The following is a 22,212-nucleotide window of genomic DNA, read 5'->3' on the forward strand; positions in this document are numbered from 1 at the left end:
GGAAATGTATAGTTAGTAGGTGCAAATGTAATTTTCATTTGTTTCAAGATGTAAATGTAATTACTTTCCAGGTGCACTGCTTTTAGTAGGTGCAAATTAATGTAATTACATTCTTGTAAACCTATATTTTTCACAAAATATAGAATTCCAACCACTTTCATCAGATTCTGGCTACTGTTGTCGAATTCTTGTGACTATCAACGAAATCCGGCAGCAATGGCCAGATTATGGCCAATTTTGTCAGAATGTGACATAGTACGGCCGAATTTCGAAAAAAAAATGTTAAATTTCGGCCGTACTAGCTAGTTTCGTCGAAATTTGAGTTAGCCGGATTCCCGTGAAGGTGATTGGAATCCTATACAAATGGCCAGATTCTGACCAAATTGACTAGAATTTGGCACAATACAGCCGGATTCCGACAACGGCGGCCAGACGCCATCAAATTTCAAGCTGGATTCCGGCGGCGGATGCTAAATTTCAGCAATTGGATACCAAAATTCGGGGATCTTAGACGATAAATTCAAGCTACAAACAAACTCAAATTCCCGACGGTAGCGAATTCCCACAAACGTGCATGCAAGAATAAAAAGTTTAAATCCAGAAAACGATTTACAGATTTTGAAACCGTAAATTGTTTTTCAAAAATTAAAAGAGTTTTTACAGTCAAATTAAAAATGATTTCAGTTGATTATCATTTTCTGTTGCACCAAACACCAAAAAATATAAAAAATATTTTTTTAAAAATATTTTACGCCAAAAAAACATAGCATTAATGTAATTACATTCTTGTAAACTTATATTTTCCACGAAATGGATCACTGTAATTTTCATTTGTTTCAAGATGCCAACCGGACTTTTAACATTGAACTTCGCAACCAACCAAGGCATCCAGGGTTTAAATTCTACTCCTCCTCCTCCATTTTTTAAGGGATTGGAGATTACTCAATCATTTATTAAAGGGAAAAACCTAAAATCAGCCTTGCTTCAAAATATTTAACAGATTTTGTTAGTGTAACCAATAAACTGATGACATATGTTACTTTTATATATATATATATATGAAAAAATTGTACCATTAGTCTTTGTAGTTAACTTTAATTACAAATCGTTCCCTGTGATATCAAAATTAATTCAAAAATTCATGTGGTTGGCCTATTTACAAATTGCTTCCTGGAATCAAATTTTGTTAAATTTTTTGACAGATTCCGTTAAGAGCCAGTAGCCACGTCAACGCCAATAAAATAGAGACACGTGTCGATTTTAATAATATATATATAATGTGGGGAGAAATGATCCCTACACTCATTTCTCACAACAGCTCCACAACAAGCTGACGTGGCTGGTAGTATTTTATTATTTTTTTACAAAAAGAAAACAAAATAAAACAAAAAAAGTAATAAAATATTACCAACCACATCAGCTTGTTGTGGGGCTGTTGTGAGAAAAGAATGTATGGATCATTTCTCTAATGCGGGTTACGCAGAAATTTTGCAATTCATGATATTTCTTAAAGCTATATAAAACATCTCTCTCTCCCTCTCTCTCTCTCCCCGAATATAGTATTTTTTGTTTGATTGAAAATGACCATTTTGTCCTTTACTTATTTATTGACCCAGTTGGTCTGGCCAGGAATAAAAAAAATTTGTGGTTAGTTTTTTCATCTTTTCATGCCCTTCACGCTCAATATATATGTTGAAGATTTTTTTCGAACATGATAGCATATGCTATCCAGTATATTAACTGAAGAGGCCCGAAGGCTTACATGAGAAGGAGGTCCAAGACCCCTACAACTCTAAGTCAGAATAATCTGACTTAAAAATAGCTGTCAAAGCAGAAATATAAACATTACAAGAATTACATTTGAGACTCTCTTTACATTAACGCACACTCTCAAAATAAAAGAGGACCAATCTAGCAATTAGCCAACACAAATTCCAGTAAAATTTATGCAATACAAAGACAGTCTGTACCGGGGAAACAAAGGGAATGCACAACACAAAGGCAAAAAAAACCCAAAAACAAGGTGCCAAACAGTGGAGAAAAGGCAGACTTCGCCGGAGTGGCGGCGCGTATAGAACACGAGCTGACACCAAGAGCACCAAGCAGCAGCTCCAACGCCGAAGACCCCAGGCGCCGCCAAGCACGGCCTGAAATGGTGGAGCGTGGCCTTCACGCACAATCAGAGAGCAAAGACTCCCTGGCACGTGAGGACCACGCGCCGAGCTCCAGTGAAGCACGCAACCAATACTTCATGCGGTAGGGGCGGAAAGCGACGGGGAATGTGGCTAAGTGGCACGTGTCAAGCAGAAATCGACGGATGTGCATAGATCTGGCTTCAAATCCGCTGAAAAAAAAACATTTAAAATCTGGCTAAAAACACACCGTCGACGACACAGGAAGCCGGCCACTCCTCCACTGGACTTCTTGAGTTGGATCTCCCTGCCAGAAACCAGAAGAAAAAAAACAAGAAAAACAACAACAAAACGACCATAGCTCAAAAGAGCTAGGGGAAGACCAGCCTCCACCGGTTTTACCGAAAGGAAACCAAAGAACTCTACAGCTCAAAGGCTGAGAGGAAAACAAAAAACACTGCTGGGAGGAGGAGGCTCGAGGAAGAGGAGCCTCCTCCTCCGGCAAAACAGTTCACACTACAAGACTCTCTCTCTTTTTTCTCTCACAGGAAGACGAAGAGAGAGTTAAAATAGGGGTTATATATATATATATATATATATATATGTTGAAGATGAGTAGATTGGAAAGTGTTGGGTTTTTTTTCTTTTTTTTCGTTTGAAACTTTATTATGGGGGAAAAATAAAAATAAAAATAAGAAGGGCCCATCAATTGCATTATGAATGTATTGTGTATCAAATATCAATTTTACTATAATATTATTAACAAATTAAACTTAAAGATTTAAATATGTTTTTGTATTATAAATAGTTTTTGTATTTAATTATTGAGACTTTTCGAATTAAATATTTCATAACAATTTATATCATTATTCGATCATCCAATACAGTCAATCCAAACTAGTCATACTAATAAAGCCGAGTGAGGGTGTAGTTAGTAATAACCGCAATAGTCGCGCGGAAGTAGTTATTAAAATTAAACATCTAAAAGTGATATTTGTATTTTGTGGATGCAATTACAGATATTACAAATAACCGCATCCACCTGTACACCTCTAATTTAATCGAAGTAATTCATCTATATATAAGACGATTGATGGCTGGACTATAGCTATTTATAAGCAACCCTTACTTGATATTTTATAGTTCTATAAGCACAATTTATTATTAATGCCAAGCTGTTTCTTTGAATTTTTTTTTTTTTTTAAATTAAATTATAATGAATGAGGGAGAGTGTTGAAGATATGCTTCTGAACTGATTTTATCCCCAAATTTTATTTCCATATAATTCTCATTAATTGTATTTTCATACTAGAATGTGTTGCTCTTTTGCATAAATGCATGTAACTGCATCAGTGAATTATCAAGGAACATGAGATCATTTTTTTAAAAAACATATTTTCTCTTCTTCTTTCTCCAATTTTCCTTCTTCTTTTTTTCAACTTAAATAAACTCAAATTGAATAATTTTCATAAAATTGAATTATCAAAGATATGAGGTAAAATAGAAGAAAACAGGTTTTCTCAAAGCCTGTTTGGTTTCTGTTTTGAAAACAGGCAAAACAATTTTACAACCATGATGAGGCGTTTGGCTAGTTGTTATGAAAACAAAATCAAGGAAAACAAAAATAGGAGAAACAAGAAAACTGGAAGCAATAGTTTTGCTCTGTGTTAGATTTAGCCTGGTCTTTGATGGTTTGTGACCGACTCCATAGTGCAAGTAAATGTTCATATGTCAACGCAGAGGCACATTCCTGTTGATTAGGTTTATTTGTAGTAACTATCAGTATAATTTGAAATTTGGGATAACTGTAATGGGACGTTTGATGTGTCTCTTATTGGTCTGAGTTTATGATTGTAACTCTGTTACCCTTTAGGTGAATTAATGAAATGTTTACATCTTCCCTTAAAAAAAAAAAAAAAAAACTTCAACCTATTTTCGGAACAGGTTCGATATTTTTTTTTTAGGGATAATTGCACTACTAATTTTTGGAGTTGGCCTAAAATACGAATTAGTTCATGTAGTACAAAAAGTTCATGAAGAGTTTTTGTGGTAAACTATAATTATGAATTACTCTCTAAACTCATTTTTCGTCTACCAAATTAACAGAATCCGTTAGTTTGTCACGTCATATAAATAGTAAGACAACTTCTAAATATCATTTGTATTGTAATTTACTACTGGAATTTGTTTATTTTGATAGACAAAAAACGGGTTTTAGAGCGATTTGTAATTATAGTACCATAATGAATGATTCGTAATTTAAGCTAATTATAAAGGATTCGGCTTCTATGCGGTACTAAAAAGTACTGGATATCTGCTGTGAAAAACTCAACGGCTGGGATGCAAACATATGAATTTAAAGCAAACTCCGTGACTTCTCCTTTAAAGCAAACTCTTCTCTCTTCCTCTTCTTCTTCCTCACAGTTTCTCTCAATCTCAAACCCAGCAATATTGTTCATGCATTTCCCGATGATCAAAGCCCAACCCACTCCACCCAAATCAACTCCAACTCCGTCCTCGTCGTCCTCCTCGAGTCCCACTAGACCAAGCTCATCGAGAAGGCCGCCTTGTTGCAAACCCTGGAGGACGTGGTCAGCCGCCGCAACGTCACCGTCTTCGCCCCCGTCAACCACGCTCTGGACCGCGAGTTCAAGCTCTTCCTCCTCGAGCCCAGAAACCTTCAGTCATTACAGACCCTCCTGCTCTCCCACATTGTCCCCAAACGCATTTCCCTCGACGGGTGGCCGACTCGAGCCGACAATAAGCCAGGCTTCCGATGAAAAGTTTGTCAGTTCGACAAGGGTGACTCACCCGCACGCCGTCAACCGTCCGGATGGGGTGATCCACGGGATTGAACGGTTCATAATTCCCGAGTCCGTACAGCAAGACTTCAACAATCGCCGGAGCCTCTGGGAAATCTCGGCCAACAAACCAGAGGGAGCCCCGGAAATTTCGGCCGATGGGTCTGTGAAGTTTGGGCAGGGCTAGCCGGCGAGGGGTCGGCGTACTTGCTCGATTCTGATATTTACACGGACGGGAGGATTTCGGTGCAGGGGATTGATGGAGTTCTGTTTCCGGTTTGAGAGAAGCTGTGAGGAAGAAGAAAAGGAGGAAGAGGAAGAAGAGTTTGGGAGAGAAAACCATGTCCATGGTGAGTGAGTAGTGAATTGGCTGTAACGGAGAAGTCACGGAGTTTGCTTTAAATTTATATGTTTGCATCCTAGTCGTTGAGTTTTTCACAGCAGATATGCGGTACTTTTTAGTACCGCATTGAAGCTGGATCCAATTATAAAAATAAGTGGTGTACTTATTTATTTATTTTTATCTTAACAGATAAAAACACGCGGATACAAAGGGAGATACCGTTTACTTTTAAGTGTACAGTAATCCCATGGTGATCAGGTCGGGCGTTCGACTCTTCTCAGCTCCGCTTTCCTTTTCTTTTATTTTATCGAAGTCACAGAACACACCTTCTCTTTTGTTTGACAGAAGTCAAAAAAACCCACCTCCGTATTCTTCATCTTCGTCGCACAGTCAGGCCTAGAGAGAGACAGAACCAGACAAAAAAGAGTGGATGACGCACGGTGGAGAAGAGGTGGTGCATTTCAACTAGAAGGCTCTACGGTGGGCTCACGGCTGGGAGAGACCAAAGCTAGGTGAGATTCTGTTTTCCTTCTTCTCTATGATTTTGGCATACCCAATTGATTTATAGTTAGTAAAGTTGTTTTGGGGATTTATTGTGATTTGGCCGATTGGGTTGAGGTGGATTTCGGTTCCTACTCAACGTATGGGTGTTGGTTTCCTTGTGAGATTTAGGTTTGATTGGTTGGTTGAAGAAGCTCTAACCGAATGGGTGTTTAAAGGAAAATTTTTTGGTTTGCCTATGATTTTGATTTGTCCCCTGCTTCAGTTGGAGAGGACCTAATTGAATTAAGGGTTTGATTTGGGGATTTTTGGGTGTTGATTTTCGATGGTAAGGGCCGGTTATGGCTTGATCGATTGTTGTTTTGTTGTTTGAGATTTTGGGTTTCTTGGTTGGTTATGTAGCAGAAGTAGTGAGGATTGATGAGCTTCCTGTTGAGATTTTCTGGATGGCCGAATGGGTGTGCGTAGTTGTTGGGTGTTGTATATTATGGTAGCTTGATTGTGTTGTGGCTGAATGAGGCTAAGGATCGGAATAAAGGAAACTTTGTTAGAATTTGGTTGGGTTGACCGGTTGAGCGGGGGGAAGGTTTTGTTCGATTACTGATCTTGTTTTGGTTTAGATTTACGAGATTATGGTGTTATGAATTTAACCTTCTTTAATATATAGATGATAATGTTTATCTTGTCTATTTACTGTGTTACAAGAGTCTTCTTTGCCAAATCCAGTTGTTTTCCCATGTAAATCATGTGAAGATGTAGATATTCTTTTTTATTTTTTATTTTTATAAGTTGAACAAATAGACATTTTGAACGGCAATGAGAATGTAACTAGCCTCATATCCTGACAGTGAACAATAATGGTCATGTTTGCTATAGATTTCTTTGTTTCCTTAGCAATTTGCTTTTGCTTGTTTTTATTTGGGTAAAAATTGTCCAACGAAATTTTAGTGATGAAGATGTCTTTGGCCCAAGGGATTGCTCCTAGAAGGAATTCAACGACCACAAATATAGGAGTGTTGATGGAACCTATGTGGTCATGAATGCGTAAATAATGTGACATACACAGTTGTTTTTCTTGTTCAAAGGGATTAGAGTTGGATTAGCCTGATACTATAACTATTACATTTTTTTTTAGGATCGTGGTTATTGTCATTACTATTATTATTTCTATTATCTTTAATGTTCTTATGAAGTAGTTTAGACTAGTTAAAACAATATATTGTCTTGTATGTTAATTGATGGGCTATTTATTTGGTTGTTTTAAGTTGTAGTTGATTGTGCTGTGACACTTGAGGAGTAGGCAGTTTAGTGTGTACTGTTTCTATACATGGATTCAATGTACATTATTTATTTTTAGCATACAATGTTGGCGAGAATGATGATAGGTAGTAAAACAATGTGTTGGACAAACTCATCTTTCTAGCCCGTCTATTCTTGCCCCCAGTTAAGGATGGTATTACTTGCAGGCATGCACTACCTCTGGCACAAGATGGCTAAAACCAGGCCTTCTGCAGCTGGAGGAGAGACCTTTAACTTAGTTAGCTGATAGCAACAAATGTCCTTATCAGCAAGGTTTTAGTTAGAGAAAGGTTTTAGTTGATGGGTGGAATGACTGTCTATGACATATGTTAAGGAGGAAGCATAGTCAGCAGCCACTTCTGCAAATCCATCTGAGATATCGTCATCAGCAACATTTGTACCACATCAACTTGGTTCAAATATTGTAGCAGAGGCGCCAATTTCATAATATTGTAGCAGAGGCGCCAATTTCATAATATTATGCAGAAGAATTTTCCATAACAACTACACATTTGGCTTGTGTACGTCATCGCATTAATTCAAACTCTTCAAGAGTTATCTCCTCATGACTTATCAACACAAGCACTGAAGATAGAGATAAAAAGGAAGACAGCATAAGATGGAATTTTATCTTTGCATATTTCTGAGGACATCCTTCTCTATTGTTCAACTACACTATATTTCTTACCAACTATTTCTTTCTCAACCCTTGACTGCAAGGGCAAAGTACGGAGAAAACTAATAAAAATGCATGTGATCCACATGTGATGCTTGGACCATTTGATTTAACTGGGTTGATTGACGGAAGAAGGGTTTTGATAAGTAAATGGTATTTTGATGTGGTCAGGTGGTGAGAGTGTCAGTTCATGGGGATATATTGACCGAGGCTAGTAGTTCATGCGGAAAAATATAATTACCCCAAGAAATTATAATCATCTTTTTCATTATTGTCATGAGAAATGATTTTTTTACATCTTTCATACACCTTTTTCACACTTTATCATACGTGGAGACTGTGGAGTCACGGCAGCCTCCAATTAATTATAATTATATATATATATATATATATATATATATATAATTTTTTATTTTTAAAAAAAAAAACAATTAAGGCTAAAAAAAACAAATTTAAGGCATGTACATCAATTAGGCATGTACATCATACTAATGCATAAAAAGTTAATAAAATACTTTTTAACTAAGGCCCCCAATTAATATGGTAAAAATCTAATAAATAGTTTCTAATTATGGTCATCAATTGTGGTAAAAGTAATTACAAATTGAAAATCTCATTATTCACATTCAGGAAGAAAAAAAATCCATAAATTCTTGAAAAGTTTAACTTATTTACTCTTTTTAAAAACCCTATTTTTATATTCATGAAATTAGTCCAACGTGCATAATTTTTTTTTTCTAAGCTTTATTTGAATTGAATGTTTAGAAAATATGAAAAGTCTTCAAAGTGCATAAATTCTCATTGTTTGCGTTGTGCATAATAGATAGAATTACATCATTGGTGAGTCTTCAATGTCCAACAATTTTTTCCGCATTATGTTCTATTACAAATCAATTTTTATATAACTTATTTCCACTTTTCTCTTTATTTTTATTTAAATCTTATTACTGCATGTCTTTAAATCGAGCGATAAGTCATTCTATATATAATAAAAAATATATAATATAAATATTAAAATAAATTTAATTTAATTAATATTTAAGTATAAGAAAATGGCATCACTTAAACTTGTCGTTTTAAGCATCAAAATTTATTGAGCCGACCCTGCGTGGAGTCTGTCTTTTTTATTTTTCGTTCATTCTATCTTCCACAAAATGAAAAAAATGATGCAACGTAGGATAAAGTGTTGTAAAAGTGTATGAAAGATGTAGGAGAATCATTTATCTATTGTCATTATTATTTGATAATCTTATAACCTCTATAATCAATGCAATTGGTATGTTAAGCTGGACAATTTATATGTTTTATCTTTCTTCATTAATTTCATTATTATTTGGTAATCCAATAAATATTGCAATTAATACAGTTTTGCATATTAAGGCTGTACAATATATATGGTTTACCTACTTGCCATGTAATGTCATTTCCTATATACGTGTGTTTGTGTTTGTGTGTGTGTGTGTGTTTTTTAGGATATATATATATATTTGTGTCTATGCGCTTTAAACATGCAAACTCATATGTGGCAAACCTATTTATCGACCATGGCGGCAAGGGTGGACTTAATAGTTTTCTTCCTGTGCTTTCTCCATTTTAGCAACAATTTGGTTGAAGCGGATTGGGGATTATCTTTAAAGGAAGAACTGAAATTCCAGAAGCGACTTATAAATCTTAAGAAGTCTGCACTTAAAAGCATTCAAGTAAGATTTTTGGAAGCTATTCTTTTAATTCTTCTATTCTAAGTAGATTTTTTAATATTTTGCATAAGATATTGAACTTATGATAGCTATGACTAAGGTAATCATAATAAAAATCAAACTCCTAAGCCTAAAACCTCTATATAGGAGATTGATGCGTGGGCTAAATTCATACATAATCGTAATTAATAATATAATTTAATGCTATATACATAATTCATATGTCCTAGTTTATTTCATGTTATAGACTCACATTATGTTTGAAACCGCTTTTAATTTAGGGTTAAATTGGGTATTGCCCCCTGTGGTTTGACTATTTTCTTTTTTGCCCCCTATGCTTCAATTCGCATCATAGATGGTACATGAGTTATGGCTAAAGACGGAGATGGTACATCTGTCCAAAAACTAACGGTAGTCCATGTACGTGTCTACTTTAAGGTATTGACACGTGTCATATGCATTAAAAAATCATTTAAAAACTTAAAAAATTATAAAATTATAAAAAATTAAAAGCTTTAAAAAATTGAAAAAAAAAAAAAAAACAAAAGGAGGAGCCACCCCATTGGCCCATGGAGGTGTTTCGGCCACCCTCATACCAAATGGGGGTGGCTACAAGGCTCTTGGGGATGGTTTTGGACACCCCCATTTCTCTTTGGGGGTGGCTCAAGGGGCCATGCCACCCCCAAACCGGCCATGAGGGTGGCTCAGCTTCCATAGTCGAAAACCTCTTACAGAAGACTACCTCCCACTTCACTGAGAATGTGGCCAACACTCGTCTTCCCAAGAAGTTCAAACTCCAGGAGATTTCGTTCTACACATGCCTTAAAGATCCCGTGGAGCACTTGGATAATTTTTGTGCCCACATGGACCTCCACCGAACACCCTAGATGGTAGCCTGCCGAGCCTTCCCTCTTACCCTTTCGGGCAATGCTCGCGATTGATTTAGGAAGCTTCCGCCAAGTTCCATTAGTAACTTCGATGAGCTCGGAAGGATGTTCCTGACACAGTTCATGGCAAGAAGAGTCAGGAGGAAGCCATACGGATCCTTGATGTCATTGCACCAAGGACCTGAGGAGTCTCTCAGAGACTTCTTCATGAGATTCAATCGGGCACGGCTCGAAGCTGAGATAGCGACCGACGACTTCATATACGGAGCCCTCTTCCAGGGAATCCGAAAGGATGGGGCTCTCATGGCTGATATAGCCCGAAAGCCTTAACAGAATCTAGATGGCTTTATGAATAAAGCCGAGAAGTAAATCAACCAGGAGGAAATGTTCCGAGCCCTATTGGGATCCGAGCAGACTCACCCATCCACTTCCGAACGTCAAAAGAAGAAAAAGGATCCTCAGAAAGAAGAACGTAGGCGTGTTCCGGAAGGAGAGGAGCCCAGACCATAGAGAAACCGGGAGTCACTCAGAGGTCACAACTGGACTCCCCTCAACGCTCCCATCATGGATGTTCTCCTGGAGATAAAGCGAGACCCAATGTACCGAAAGCCTAGGCCAGTACTTGTGAACCCAAATGCACAATTTGCAGACTAGTATTGTGCTTTCCACGATACCACCGGGCACCACACCGAAGCTTGCATTTCCTTAAGAATCCTAATAGAACGCTTCATAGAAAATGGGAAGCTTGTCTGATTTCTTGCAAATCAGAGGATTCTACCGAACCCAAAGCACGGCAACCACCCTCAGGAAGATCACAATCGGGTCCACCAGAATTAAAACAATCCTTGGAATAACCGAGGAAGAGATCGGGAAAGGGCCAGGGAACAGGAGCGCAGGCTTAATCCTCGGGATGCGCAAGAAAGAAGCAGGAACCGAGCCCGACCAGCACCACAGAAAAACCTATCGGAGATACACACAATTTTCGGTGGTTTCGGAGAAAAAGGAGAGTCCAGCTCGACTTGGAAGGCTTATGCAAGACAAATGAAGGACTTCGAGGTGTACTTAGTGCAGAAACCTCCAAAGTCATGGAAGCGCGAGGCCCAGGTGATCGGGTTCTCCGACGATGTTTATGCAGGGGAATCACTCCCACAACCACAAGATACACCGCATCTTGATAGACACTGGAAGCTTGGCTGACATCCTTTATAGGTCAGCCTTCGAGCTCATGAAGATTGATCAAAGTAAAGTGATCCTGGCTAGGCATTCACTTGTGGGATTCATAAGAGAACAAGTGCTCCCGCTTGGGTCCATCGAGCTCCCAGTCATGGTAGGAGCATACCCGAGGCAGAGAACTGTAATGGTCCAGTTCCTAATAATAGATCGACCTTCAGCTTACAATGCCATCCTCGGGGAGAACAGCTCTCAATGATCTTAAAGCTATAACCTCAACCCCCCACCTGAGCATGAGATTCCCCACCGAGGAAGAGGTCGGCGTTGAAAAGGGGGATCAACGGATGGCCCGAGAATGCTACAACACAAGCTTGAAAAAGCTCCCTAAAGCTATGAGTCTCGGAGAAAAGACCAAGAACGACGGAAAATAGCAGTCACAGTTGGGGGAGTCGATCAAAGAATTGGAAGATTTAGAACTCGGTGACCCAAAGAAAAAGATCCGGGTAGGCTCGCAACTTTCCACTGAAATAAAAAAAAAAAAAAAAAAAAAAAATCGTTGGTAGCATTCCTGAGACAAAATGAAGACGTTTTTGCATGGAGCCACGATGATATGTCGGGAATACTTTCTTTTGTAATAGTCCACAAGTTAATGGTCGACTCGAGCCATCGATCGGTCAAACAGCGAAGACGAAGTTTTGCTCTGAAACGGAATCAAGCCGTAGCCGAGGAGGTGCATAAGCTCCTACAGGCTAGGTTTATCAAAGAAGTAGATTACCCCAAGTGGCTGGCCAACGTGGTTTTAGTTAAAAATAATAATAATAAAAAAAAAAAAAAAAACCACCAGGAAGTGGAGAATGTGCGTCGATTTCACCGACCTCAACAGAGCATGTCCCAATGATAGCTTCCCTTTGCCTCGGATCGATCTCTTGGTAGACTCTACATCCGGGCATGAACTCTTCATGTTCATGGACGCCTTCTCGAGGTACAACCAGATGCACATGGATGAAATCAACCAAGAAAAAACATCCTTCATCACCGACTAAGGCCTATATTTCTACAAGATGATGTCATTTGATCTAAAAAAATGCTGGGGCTACGTACCAGAGGTTGGTTAACAAAATGTTCCGAGATCAGATCGGACGAAACGTAGAAGTTTATGTTGACAACATGCTCGTCAAGAGCATCTGAGCCACCGGCCATATAGCAAACCTGAGGGAGACTTTCGAGACACTGAGGAATCACAAGATGAAGCTCAATTCGACCAAGTGCGCTTTCGGTGTCTCATCCGGGAAATTTTTGGGGTTCATGGTCTAGCAAAAAGGAATCAAGGCAAATCCCAAGAAGGTGAGTACTGTCCTGCAAATGCAATCGCCTCAAACCACCAAACAGCTACAGCAGTTGACCGGGAGAATAGCGGCCTTAAATCGGTTCATCTCCCGGTCCACAAATAAATGTCTCCCGTTTTTCAAAATTTTAAAGAAAGCATTCGAATCGAACAACGAATGCAAGGAGGCCTTCGGAAAGCTGAAAGAGTATCTCACCAATCCGCCACTCTTGAGTCGCCCGGATGAAGGGGAAATACTCTATCTGTACCTAGTAGTATCTCACTCGTCTGTCAGCTCGGCTGTGGTCCGCGAGGACTTAGGAATCCAAAAACCAGTGTATTTTACCAGCAAAGCACTCCATGGAGCCGAGGAGAGATACCCCCAGATCGAGAAATTAGCCTTTGCCCTAATTGTCTCCGCACAGAGACTAGGACCATATTTCCAAGCACATGTCATATGGGTATTGATCGAGTATCCGATGAAGAAAATATTGCAAAAACCAAACCTCTCTGGCAGGTTGGTGAACTGGTCGGTGGAGCTGGGGCAATTTGATATAGAATTCCATCCACGAACTTCCATCAAGGGTCAAGTCCTTGCTGACTTCCTTTTGGAATTCAATAATACACCCGAGAGTGAAGAATTGCACAAGAATGAGACTTGGATAGCTTATGTAGACAGTTCCTCAACTAACTGGAAAAGCGGAGTTGGTGTCGCTCTTGCAAGCCCAGATGGAGAGAAATTCTAATATGCAATCAAGTTGGACTTTGTTACCACCAACAATGAGGCGGAATATGAGGCCATGTTGGCTGGGCTCTCTATAGCTCGGGAGATGGGAGCGAAAAACGTAGAAATCAGAAGTGATTCTCAGGTGGTAGTAAGCCATATTCAGGGATTGTCCGAGGTTCAAGGTGAAAAAATGATTCAGTATCTCAAAAAGGTACGTGAATATCAGTCTAACTTTGACAGGACCACTTTGACAAAAATTCCTCGGGAGGATAATGTCCAGGCTAACGCCCTCTCCAAAATGGGCTCTGGAACCAGGCCCGTCATCAAAACATCTGCCTATGAAGTGGTGGTGCAAACCGAAGCTTTGATCATCCCGAAGTTAGATATGATGGAAATTGAAGAAAGATCAACCGATCCCAAGTGGGCCACTGATGTTGTTCAGTACCTCTGAAACAGATCCTTACCTGAGGAGAAGTTGCTGTCTCGTAAGGTAAAAAAGCACTTAGCCCGGTACGTGCTCATTGTGGGGGTACTTTACCGAAGAGGATATACCAAGCCACTTAAGTGTCTCACAAACTCCAAGGCAGAATATGTACTCAAGGAAATACATGAAGGGGTCTGTGGGAACCATTCGGGCTCTCGGATGCTAGCGCATAAAGCAATGATAGTCGGCTATTATTAGCCAACAATGAACAAAGACTCGGTCAGGCTGGTCAAACAATGCTATAAGTGTCAAAGATTTACCCGAGTGATAAAGAACCCCCCTGAGAAACTTAGTCTGATCACCTTGCCCTGGCCATTCGCAAAATGGGGGGTTGACATCGTCGGACCCATGCCACCGGAAAAAGGAAGGCGGAAATTCCTTCTTGTTGTAGTAGACTATTTCACCAAGTGGGCTGAGGCCGAGGCATTCGCTACCATCACCACCGACAACGTAACAAAATTCCTTTGGAGCTCGGTCATATGTCGATTCGGCATCCCACATACCTTTGTTACGAACAACAAAAAGCAATTTGATTGCTGATCGTTTCGTAAATGGTGTGCCAAACCTAAGATTCGAAATTATTATTCCACTCCGATTCACCCACCGGGAAATAGGCAAGTGGAGGCCACAAACAAAACACTTCTCAAAACACTAAAGCAGAAGCTCGGTAGGAAGAAGGGAGTTTGGGCCGAGTATGTCCCCGAGGAACTATGGGCCTATTGTACCACAACACGCACTCCCACTGGTGCTACTCCATTCTCTTTAACATACGGAACTGAGACGGTCATCCTGGCAGAAGTCGGATCACTAAGCTTCCGGATTTCACATTACAATTCGGGACTCAATGACGAATGAATAAAGCTCAATCTGGACTTGTTACAAGAAAGAAGAGATGATGCATAGGTCGCATGGGCAGTATACCAAGACCGAGCCGCCCGTTACTTCAATAAGACAGTGAACCCACGGAAGTTCCAACTTGGAGATTGGGTCTTGAGGAAAGAAAGCCCAATTACTAAAGATCCAACTGAAGGAAAACTTGGAGCTCAATGGGAAGGCCCCTACAAAAGTAATACGATGTCAGGAGAAAGGGGTATATCATCTGATCGATACAACCGGCAGGGAACTACCGAGAGCATGGAATGCCGAGCATCTAAAGAAGTACTTTATGTGAATCACATGTAACCGATAATGCTTTCAGTAAATTCAATTGAATCGGAATTTGTACAGAGCAAGTATTATCCGGAATATTCTCTCAGTTCAAATCAAACCATACCAAATCAAAGTGTTGTCTCCCTCGATTTGAAACACAACCGACTTGGAACACACACCAGTCATGTTCCTCAGCAATGACTCAGACAAATTCTCAAATTTGTCTAAGTCATTGGGGGGTGACTCGGTTCAAATCAAACCAGATCAAGTCAAAGTGTTATCTCCCTCCGTTTGAAACACAACCGACTCGGAACACACACCAGTCATCTTCCTTGGTAATGACTCAGACAAATTTGAAATTTGTCTAAGTCATTAAGGGGTGACTTGGTTCAAATCAAACCAGATCAAATCAAAGTGTTGACTCCCTCATTTTGAAATACAACCGACTCAGAACACACACCAGTCATGTTCCTTGGTAATGACTCAGACAAATTCCCAAATTTGTCTGAGTCATTGGGGGGATGACTCAGTTCAAATCAAACCAGATCAAATCAAAGTATCATCTCCCTCAGTTTGAAACACAACCGACTCGGAACACATGCACCAATCATGTCCCTCGGTTATGACTTGGACAAATCCTCAAATTTGTCTAAGTCATTGGGGGGTATCTCGGTTCAAATCAAACCAGCTCAAATCAAAGTGTCGTCTCCCTCGGTTTGAAACACAACTGACTCGGAACACACACCAGTCATGTTCCTCGTTAATGATTCAGACAAAACTCAAAATTTGTCTAAGTCATTGAGGACTGACTAGATTCAAATCAAACCAGATCAAATCAAATCAACTGGAATTTAATATTGAACCCGGAAGAAAATAACCTAGACAATCTAAAATTTGTTTAAGTTATTTGAGGGTAGCTCGATAGCACGCCACAATTCAACACAAGTAGCAATTCAACACTTTCAAATTAAACAGTAATTTTAATTGCAAAATAGTAATTCTGGTTACAAGCCAACTCGGTTGTAAAACTTAAAATCTCAGTTCAAAATACAATCGGGTAAATAAAATATATATATATATATATATATATATATTACAAGTTTGGGCTCCCTGCCGAGTCCCCTTCATCACCAACTTCAACCTCCCTGGTTTCTTCATTCTCGGGAGTACAGTCCGAGATAGAAGGCCCGGATGTCAAGTCATCTTGATAGGGATTTGGAGCATCTTCGGTCCAGTCCTCCACATCCGGAAAGAACTCCACTCCCAAGGTCTGAAGCTCATCGGTGGCAGTCTCCGGCATCCTGATGAGATCAACAGTCAAGGTTTCTGGATCGACCTCAAAAACTTCCGGGTGGAGAAGCCTAGTTCTCAAGCTCTCAAATCCTCAGTTTGATCCCCGGCCCGAGCTGAAGCCTCAGAGCCAGAGGCCAAAGCAAGTTGCTTCTTCAAGCACTTGGACTTAGAGTTGTAATGGTGGCTCTTCTTCTGAAGCTTCTTGTACCGGGCATGAGCCTCCTTTTGCTTCTCGGTTAGTGCTTGCTTGTCGGCTGCCAGCGAGTCCTTCTCCAACTGAGTCTCGGCTACCCGAGTAGTCAGAGCTACCTTGGCTTCATTAGCCTTAGTTAGGTTGGTCAACACCTGATCGAGGATCTTCTCACTTTCAAGCGCCTGGGCACGAGCCTCTTCCGCCTGCTTTCGAGCTAAAACCAGATCTTTGTCTCGATCCTTAATGGTTCAATCTCGGGTCTGAATGTCCTTTTTTAAGGCCTAGATCTCAGACTCCAAATCCTTGGTCTGGGACACCTCAAATTTCAGCTCCTGAATCCGGAACTGCAACTCGACAACCTTGGCCTTCAGAGAAGGTTGACTCTCGGTAGCTCCCCGGTGGCTTCACCACAAGGCAACCGACCTTATTATGTCTTACAAAAAAAAAAAAAAAAAAAAGGAAAGAAGAAAAATAATGAGTATAAGAGGTTATTTTCAACTCATAAAGCTTACTTGAAGCTGGGCATAAAGTATCACCTTTGCGAGTTCTCCCGAGGACCCAGTCCCGGCAAAAGACAAAGACTCCTCTGGGAGTATATCCATCATAGCCTCCAAGCGACAGGCCAATAAACCCTCCCTTAGAGAGCCTATTAATGCTCCCGGTCGGGAGGTACTAGCTTCCCCGCGACTCGGTAAGGAGTTCTAAGTCTCGGGCTGGTGTTCCTCAAGCCTCTCGGCTCCCGAGGAGTCTATCACCTCAGTTGGATCTAAGCCTTCTCCGACCGGTTCCCACAAATTCACAACCCCGGTTTCTAGATGATCCTTGGGTTCCATCACCATGCGGTCCCCGGTCCCCAAGCCATCCCTGGGTTCTAGGGATGTTTCAGGCTCCGCTGGTGGTTGGTCTCCGGATACCAAACCAGCACTGGACTCCAAGCGAGCCTCGGTCTTTGCAACTAGGGTAGGGCTCCACAGTAATTGACGCGACTAAAGTGGTGGAGTCCGAAAGGGAGGGTTTTGCTGGAATCTACTGTGTAACCGGCACTGTTGGCAATACGAAGTGCGGGCAACCAAAGAGAAGCTCGACTTCAGGTCTAATTCAAGTGATTTGAACTAGATTTCAACTAAGGCCTGAAAATAAGACATAACACAAAACTACAACATAACGTTATATATACAACACAAACTAGGTCTAACAAATGTAAATTAAGAGGTCTTGAATCGAATAATTCAAGACTTATCATCGACCCCTTGGAACTCTTCCACGTCAGACATTTGGTAAGAAACAAAAGAAGGATGTGTAGAAAATTTGTTGAGGAAATCTAGAGAAAGAAGTACGAAAGTTCGAGAAAATCCGAAGTGAGAAATGCCTAAATGCGGAAGGAGGGGTATTTATAAGAGGATGTGACCCGAGTTTGCTGGTTTCTGATAACCGGAAACTGGAAGGTCACGCCCGATTTCGATCCTTCCGAACCGGCAATTGAAGCGCCACCATTTCATACCTGACAACCGTTGCATGCCTCGAAAGCCGAATCGACGTCGAATCACATTAAATGTGCCTGTTGCTTGCATCAACCAATCCCGAAGTCCGAGATTTCGAATGTGAAGTTTGAAATTTGAATTTGAAAAAGTGCAAGATTCTTCTGGAAAAGTGCGGGATTCTTTTAAAAGTGACATCTGGAGACCCTCGGGTTGACACACTTAGGGCCAAGTGACGGCATACAAATCGAAACCTTCTCGGTGTGATCCACTCAACTCAGTTTCTTATTCCGCAAAAAATGAAGACTTGTTGATTGCTCCCGGCAACATGCACCCAACTTAGTTTCAGAATTTGCAGAAAATTAAGACCTGCTGATTGCTCTTGGCAACATGCACCCGACTTGGTTTTGGAATCTAAAGCGAATTAGGACCGGTTTATTCCTAAATTCCCTTACGCACAAAATTTGCATAAGAGAATTGGGAGGGTAACTGTTAGGGAAAATGTTAGTTTATCCAAGCCCATCAAAATCATTTGGGCCCAACCGGTTCACCATACCTAGTGACACCTATGCCCATGTACATCTCGGGATTACCCGGGATTTAAGGGATGCGACACACAATACAAAACTAGATCATGCGCCCGAAGCTTCACCAATGACATGTCACCCATAAAGGATCGTGCGCCCGAGATAGGCGGTCATGGAACCCGAAATATCCGTGCGCCCGGACCCATGTCTTCTTCAACTACCGATTCCCGCATATACAGGGAACTATCTTAACTGCTCCTCAATTTCTATAAATACCAGAGTCTCTTCAGACGTTGAGGTACACTCATGATCCCTTTAACATTCCTTTGAGCATTTACTCTCAAATAGTACACTTACTTAAGCATCGGAATGGGATTGTTGGCATCCCCTAACGCAACTTTTACTTGCAGGTTGGAAGAAGAAGCACACCGGCGAATTACTGATCGACACGTCACTTACCAGAATCTGTGTCAACAAACGAGAAGCCAGATCTGGGGTCATACTACCAGAGGAAATCAAATGAAAAAAAAAATAAAAAAAATTACCTCTGTACAGTGGTGGTTCATCCCCAGCTGGCGTGTTGTGGTTCTTTAGCAAAGTACAATGGCTATGGGCTCGTGGCTTACTGTCGTGACCCAGTGTTGCACGGTGCTTTTTGTCCACGATTTGGCATTTCCTAAAGCTCGGCAAAGTAAGGTGGTTCGTTACTCAGCATCTGTTGGATGGCTGATCCGTTGACTTGTCTGGATATGGTAGATTTTGGGGGAGGGGAGGGAGGAGCTTTAAAGATGGGGGCAAATTTGGTTTTACGTAGAATAGAAGAGTTTTGAAATGGTTTCGAATTTTGAATTGGTTTTGAATTTTGTTTTTTTTTTTTTTTTAAGAAAAAAGTACAAACAGCTGGCTTTGTTTTGTACCTGGGATGAACGGATCAGATTTTATGAAATGTGATGGGATCTCAATCTGTTTTGGATAGCTAAATTCAAAACTCATAATTCTACATTTATTTTACAAGCTTTCCCAGCCCATCTTTGAACCACACGTGGCCTTGGATTGTGTGCTTTGACATCTTCGTCTTCAACTCAAGCTTGACTCTTCATTTTTTCACTATGAAATCTTACTTCTCGAATTGTCCTGACAACGTTGCCCATGTCTGATACCCATTACACAGAAAATCTCGCGATGGACCCTTCTCCTGACCCTGCAGACGAATTCCGCAACTGGCTGGCTCTGCCCCGGGACGTGACGGCGTCGATCCTGATGAGACTGGAGGCATTCGAGATCCTGACGAGCGCGCAGATGGTGTGCTCGTCGTGGCACAACCTCTACAAGGACCCGTCGATGTGGCGCGCCGTCCACATGCGCAAGCCCGTCCCCCTCTGGGAGTTCCCGTACGACGTCGAGAAGATGTGCCGCAACGCCGTCGATCGCAGCTGCGGCCAATTGGTCCATATCAACGTCGAGAACTTCGGCACCGACGAGCTCCTCAGGCACATCGCTGACAGGTACTTTCTTTTTACTTGATTGATATGTGTATGTTTAATTTTTGATATTGAGGGGCCTTTTTGTTGTACAATGTGATTACTGGGAGCCTTGTGGTTATTTGGATTTTGGTAATTACTTCTTGCAATTCTAGTTTATTGAGTTAGAGGTTTATGATTTGTTGGTGAAGTTGAGATATTTGTGTTTATCATTTTGTATTTCTCTTGTCAATCAACAACATGGGCTTCACTCAACTCTTGTCATGCCGAAATCAACAACACGGGTTTCTTACATTGTCTAATTGTGCTTTTTGTGCTTGCTTTGCTGCTGTTGCCTCTGTTCTTACTACCATCACCCAAATTCTTTAATTTTGTCGTATGAAGTATCATCTTTCTTGTTATCTATCCCAACTAAGACTATCAAAACAAGTTTGTTGAGACATTGGATTGATGTGCTTTATCGTCAAGTTGTACCTGGTTAGATAGAGGTCTTTAGCTTTCATAGTGTAAGGTGTTACATGTAAGCCTTTCTGCTAGCCTAGAGCATACTTAAGGCAAAGATAAAACGTGAATTTGATTGGAGGAGGATGTAGTTTTGATGATCATCAAATAATATTGAAAGCCTATCACATGTTCAAGTCAAGATTCTAACTAAAGCAACAGAAACCGAATTCTTGAATGGTAGGCAATTACCTTTGAAAAAGAGTTGGAAGTTCTTCTGATTAAAACTGCAGCTCATGATGTTGGAAATCCTCCACTCTAGTAATATTGAGGCATACTCTTATTTGTTGATGAAAAATTGTTTAAATGGGGTTTTATTTTGTTATACACTTCTGTACTGTTATAGCTTTATTTACCCAAAAAATGAAAGGCTAGATGGGATCTATGATACAGTTCAGAGTCTTTGTTGTGGATTGTGGATTCAATCTCTATTCCAATAATGAGTTTGCCTCTCTGTTGATAACTGCTGGTTCATTTTTGTCATTTCCTTTCATGGTATTTTAACAGTTCAAGTCAACTCAAATGCCTTCGACTTGTAAGATGCTATCACATTTCAGATAAGGGATTGAGTGAAGTGGCTGCAAAACTTCCATTACTAGAGGAGCTTGTCATTTCGTACTGTTTTTTGTCAAAAGAAGCTCTGGAAGCTGTGGGCCGCTGTTGCTCTCATTTGAAATCACTCAAATTCAATAGTCGGGAGCTGTGGCATTTTAAGTATGATGAGGAGGAACTTGCAATTGCAATTGCAGAGAACATGAGTGAATTGCGCCACCTCCAGCTTTTCGGAAATAGGCTGACTAACGACGGCTTGCAGGCCATCCTTGATGGTTGTCCTCACCTTGAATCACTTGACTTGCGCGAATGTTTCAATGTCTCTCTGGCGGGGAATTTGGGAAGAGGATGTTCTGAACAGATTAAAGACTTGTGGCGTCCACATGATTCCACCGATGACTACGACTTCAAGTATGATCTACGCATATACATAAGATACTTCGAAGACTTAGATGACTTCGATGTCTACGATGACCCCACCTATTGACATTTTTACGATGGGGGACTTTCATTTTAACTAGCTTAAATGAAATGACTCCTCTGCTGCAGGCTTGCTCCCTACTCTTGTCTCCCAATATTTTAAATGTTTAATTTTAGTGTTCGAGGTGTACTAATTTTAAATTTCGACGATACTTTATATATTTTTCATTTGAAATGAGGAGATGGTAGGCCTAAAATGTTCAAATTATGTATCTTATTTATAACTTCTTTGTTATATATTCTATATATTTTATTTATCTCCCTTAAGCGAATTATCTTGATCTGGGAATATATTGTACAAATATGCTTTGTCAGTGGCGGGACAAGAATTTTAGGAGCAGCATTTTTTTTTTTTTTTTTGTTGGAAAGACTTTTTTAGGCAGAGTAAAAATTTAATTTTGGAAGGTTTATCCCATAAAAAATATTTGACCCACAAGAAAATTTATATATGGTGGGGTTGGGGCTGCTAGTTCTGGCTTTGATCTAGCTAGTGTCTAACTATTTATCATAAGACTAT

General features: G+C 40.3%; 2 protein-coding genes across 5 annotated transcripts; one reads left to right on the forward strand and one right to left on the reverse strand.

Moving 5' to 3' along the window:
* The first annotated feature begins 5,610 nt into the window (after nucleotides 1–5,610).
* On the forward strand, nucleotides 5,611–21,962 carry LOC133869756 (putative F-box/LRR-repeat protein 23). Of its 4 annotated transcripts, XM_062306834.1 has the most exons (5): nucleotides 5,611–5,788; nucleotides 9,350–9,452; nucleotides 19,092–19,377; nucleotides 19,853–20,186; nucleotides 21,171–21,962. In XM_062306834.1, exons 4-5 carry the CDS (start codon nucleotides 19,864–19,866, stop codon nucleotides 21,700–21,702), a joined length of 855 nt encoding a protein of 284 aa, XP_062162818.1. In that variant the 5' UTR covers nucleotides 5,611–5,788; nucleotides 9,350–9,452; nucleotides 19,092–19,377; nucleotides 19,853–19,863; the 3' UTR covers nucleotides 21,703–21,962. The 4 variants fall into 4 exon arrangements, with proteins under 4 accessions (XP_062162818.1, XP_062162817.1, XP_062162819.1 ...); XM_062306833.1 differs by lacking the exon at nucleotides 19,092–19,377; XM_062306835.1 differs by lacking the exons at nucleotides 9,350–9,452; nucleotides 19,092–19,377.
* LOC133869126 (uncharacterized) lies at nucleotides 16,559–17,278 on the reverse strand. The gene is made up of 2 exons (XM_062306090.1): nucleotides 17,189–17,278; nucleotides 16,559–16,915 (listed from the first exon to the last, which is right to left on the reverse strand). The coding sequence occupies exons 1-2, from the start codon at nucleotides 17,276–17,278 to the stop codon at nucleotides 16,559–16,561; spliced, it is 447 nt and encodes a 148-aa protein (XP_062162074.1).
* Nucleotides 21,963–22,212: the final 250 nt, after the last annotated feature.

This window comes from Alnus glutinosa, chromosome 5 (assembly GCF_958979055.1).
Source record: "Alnus glutinosa chromosome 5, dhAlnGlut1.1, whole genome shotgun sequence".
NCBI classification, from domain to species: Eukaryota; Viridiplantae; Streptophyta; class Magnoliopsida; order Fagales; family Betulaceae; genus Alnus; species Alnus glutinosa.